Raw genomic sequence first — 4,177 nt, 5'->3', positions numbered from 1 at the left:
TATCAAATATTGCAAAATCACAACTAAATATAACACAGAAACTAAAACAGAATGTTTGATCAAGAAAAGTTATTTCGGTTTGGATAATTTGGAAATTTTATTTTTTGGTAAAGCATATCTTTTGTCGCAAAGTTTTCTAAAAATTTCAAAAATACCCGAACGTTTAATTTGATTCAATTTTACCCCCTAACATTTGAAATAAGTTTTATCACCCTACATGCAGCTTACATAATATTTGGTTGTGCCAATGTCACCAGCTTTCTTGCAGGAAAAACAATTTTCTAGTTCAATATGTAAATATTAGATAGTAATTTTGCAAAATCTTTGAGGTGAAAACAGTGGTAACCCCACTCTAATACCACTCAAATCTTTCTAACATGTTTCAACAAGGAAAAAAATTGTAATACTACTTGATCACATACGACTTTGCATGGACAAAATAATTATGACCAATATCTCAGAGTGGACTTTCCAAGCAAAAGATTATTTAAAGTGAAAGATTAAATGTCTTTCAATATGTAATTGCGAAGTTATCATTGGTGTCTGAAAATACATTCCACCTACATGTCTAATACAATCATACAAACCAGATCAATAAAAGCCTTATCAATACATACACCATCTTTAATAGTCACCAACTTCTAGTTATTCAATTTCTCAGAACAAAACAATAAGTAAATGGTGTGTGAATCAGTCTAAAACTTACGCACCCAATCTTATGACACAACAACTGAGACACTTAGCCTAAACATTAGGATTAAAAGAATAGAAAACATAATGAAGGAGGAAAAAAGCATAAAAAAGCTCCAGAAGTAAAGAATTCCTTGCCATTGCCACAAACAAAAAAGGAATAACAATGCAATTTTGACAATGCATTATTTAGTCATTAGAAAACAACAACCCACATAACTCTACTACCTGTGAAGTTTCCAGATACAAATGCACGAGAAGCATCCCTGTTTTAATCAAGTTGAAGAGAAAACACTGTCAATATGAGTAATCGAGAAATTGGGGATGTGTTTATGAGACTCTAGTTAGAGCAAGAGGGAAAGGGAGAAAAGAGGAGTTTAAAAGAATGTGGTTGTGAATCCATGTGACTCTTCAAACCGTTTTCTTTCTCTCCAAAATTCAAACCAAGTCTCACAAAAACACACCCTCAAATGAAATATTTCATACAATTCTAAGATCAACAAAGAAACATGCCTTCCAGCAAAATGATTGTAGCCCCCTCCTGCACCATAATGAGATTTTCCTTTGGTTACATCAAACACAGATCTATTTCCAACAAAAGAAAAAAACATAATAATAAATATAAGAGTAAGCAATCTAATCACGAATTAACGAGCAGACTCAACACGGTGCAAAACATATAGGTAGCTCACTACTTCAATAAATTACGAGTGACAACGCCAGTCAAAGAAACCCTAATTTTTTAGAACTATGAGATAGAAAACAGAGAGTAATACCCGAGAATTCCTAGAAGGATTGGCAACCGTTCGTCAGTTCCGTTGAATAAAGCAAGTTCTTCAGCACTGAACAACCTCTACCAGACAAAAAATGAAGAGTCAAAATTGAACAAAGCACGGATAGAAATCTCGGAAATCCAGAATCCAAACCTGGGGAGTGTAGAATTTGGGGGAGAATGTGAGAAGGAGAGCAGCGAGAAGAACCAAAAGAGCGATCCCTGAAAGGGGAGAGGTTACTATAGTCTTCAATGACATCTTGTAGAAGTAGTGCATTCAGTTTTCAGACATAGTGGCACCGAAAGAAACAGCTCAAAGTTTGGGTCAACCTAGAGACAAGCTTTGGAGGATAATCTTTAATTATATCTCCTTCAAAAGCTTAATTTCGGGACTAAATCCCACTAATTCCACTCCTAAGTTTCAATTGCCCTATTTTGGATCTTCAGATTAAAATTTGAACTGTATAATAGTCTTCCAAGTCTATTTCCAACATAAGTCATCAAATTGGAATGCTGAAGTGGCACGGCTATTGCCATGCTGGATGTAAGGGACGACGTCGTTTAGGGTGTACTGAGGATGAGTCTGGTAGAGTGAAAAGGGAGAAAGATCTATGAAATGAGAAACTCAAGATGGTTATTACGAGCTAGTTGGATGTTGAATGAAAGTGTGTCACTATATCTTTCGAATGTTGAGAATTTATAATTGAAAGTGGAATTGAATTGAGATGAGAAATTGTGATAATTTGAGGTGAATGAACTTGTTGGATGTGGAAAGTGTGCCAGGCACTATATTCTTGGAATGATAGTGTGACAGGCACTATATCATTAGAATGATTTATGATGAAATATACGTTGTTGTTGATTTTCTTATCTGCCGCAAGAGTGTGCCAGGCACTATATCTTCAGATTGAGCATGCAAGTGTGTCAGGCACTATATCCTCGAAACGATAGTGTATCAGGCACTATATCCTCGGAACGAAAGCGTGTCAGGCATTATATCCTCGGAAGTGGCAGAAAAGGTGACATCCAAAAGGATGTGTCGGGTTGACATTCATAGACCAACAAGTGATATCACGAGTCAATAGGATAGACATTTATCATGTGCATCTTCTATATGGTTGCTTGTTTTGATTACTTGAGTTTGCCTAATTGTATAATATGTCTATTTGCTTCTTGAATAATTTGCTGTAAATGAATACTATCTGTGTTTTACTTGCTTGCATTTATCTTGTGTTTGTCTGGTGCTGAGGAGGTTAGATAGGTGGTGGCGATGGGATCGTACGGAGATTAGGTTGGCGAAGGCTGTGAGATACAGCGGTGTGATTAGTATTAGTTAGAATCCTTTAAGTTTAGAAAATCCTGTTTATTGTTTAAGGTTTACGTTCATTATATTTGTTCTAAGCTTGATTATCGGTCTGATGTGAAGTTCTAGGATTGTCTTTGGCGTCTCGGAACCTTACATCTTACATATTGGGCACTATTACCATAATGAGAACCTCCAGTTCTCATACCATATGTTGTTGTTGTTTTTCAGACGCAGGTTACAAATCCACCTTGGTGAGATTGCGAATATGGTGACAGAGTGGAGTATGGTTTCTCCTTAGTTTATCTCTATTTTACCTTGTTGTAGTTACTCTCACATCTCTTTGTATATTTATCTTTATGGCCTTAGAGGCTTACTTGAGAGATAAGTTGTATAAGCTGTTTTAACTCCAAAACTCTGTATTTTTTTGTTTGTAACTAGTCGGCTTAAACTTCACAGGCTGCGACTAGTTCCCTATGATTAATTATACTCTTATATCTATATATATGTTCTATTCTCTTGCATCTATACCTTGTGTCTTGTGCGTTAGCTTTGTGTGAACGTTTCGCGCTTTTGTAATTCTGTTTTTGAGTTAAATCCTTCTTCGGACTTCTAGAATATATTATTTCTTTTTATTTAATTATGTATAAACCTTAGAATTGTCGTAACCTCTGATTAACCTTTGCTTTACGGTTAGAGGTAAGGCTTATGGTAATTAGGGTGTTTCAACAATAATAATAATCGTGATCATAAATAAAAAAAATATCATAACCATAGAGTTATAGTCACGAAAAAATAGGTCACGGGTAGAAAATTATGACCTAAATTAAAAAACAGTAATCATCTATGATCATGATTTTTATTAGCTATAATCTATGAGGATTTGGATCATCTAAATTTTAAATTTTACTCTAAAAAATAAAGTGTGATTTCTCATCATTTATTTCATAGGTAGGATCAAGAGAAAATATGAGAGAAAAATCATTCAAAGGTGAGAGAACACATTTTATCCTCTAAAATAAAAATTTAAAATTTAGAAGATCCAAATTTAAATCTATGATCATATTTTTAAATCGTGATCATTGATAAAAAATGTTGTAGTAAATGTTAAAAAAGAATACAAACTGTCTTACTAAATTGTCACATTGAAACTTGATGTATACTTATATATAATGAAATTGTGCAGAGAATACAGAAGAAAAGTAAAACCAAAGAATCAGTTATGTGGTTTTATCGGAAATGGATCCTCTCCAGTTTTTTCAACACTTGACAAAATATAATGCAATCTCTCACCTTTGATTTTAATAGTGGGACAAAAAATAAATAAGAGAGAGAATGTGGTGAATGGTTAGATTAAACACTGCACACCATCCAGTTTTTTATTCACTGGAGAGGATCCACTCCCTGGTTTT

At 34.2% G+C, this 4,177-nt stretch overlaps 1 protein-coding gene across 2 annotated transcripts in view; it reads right to left on the bottom strand.

Annotated features, from left to right (window-relative positions):
- The window catches only part of LOC107638306 (membrane-associated progesterone-binding protein 4), a 9,111-nt gene extending 7,149 nt beyond the window's left edge, over positions 1-1,962 (bottom strand). For both annotated transcript variants that reach the window (XR_002360465.1, XM_016341520.2), the window contains exons 1-4: positions 1,617-1,962; positions 1,467-1,543; positions 1,204-1,275; positions 919-956 (exon numbers count right to left, since the gene is read on the bottom strand). Coding sequence is in view for 1 of the 2 variants with exons in the window: in XM_016341520.2 (XP_016197006.1) it covers positions 919-956; positions 1,204-1,275; positions 1,467-1,543; positions 1,617-1,739 (310 nt within the window). In the remaining variant the exon portion in view is untranslated. The remainder of the gene's footprint in view (positions 1-918; positions 957-1,203; positions 1,276-1,466; positions 1,544-1,616) is intronic.

Source organism: Arachis ipaensis, chromosome B04 (genome assembly GCF_000816755.2).
Source record: "Arachis ipaensis cultivar K30076 chromosome B04, Araip1.1, whole genome shotgun sequence".
NCBI lineage: Eukaryota > Viridiplantae > Streptophyta > Magnoliopsida > Fabales > Fabaceae > Arachis > Arachis ipaensis.
The sequence above is the reverse complement of the archived record's forward strand: the minus strand, read 5'-3'. Positions and strand labels throughout refer to the sequence as shown.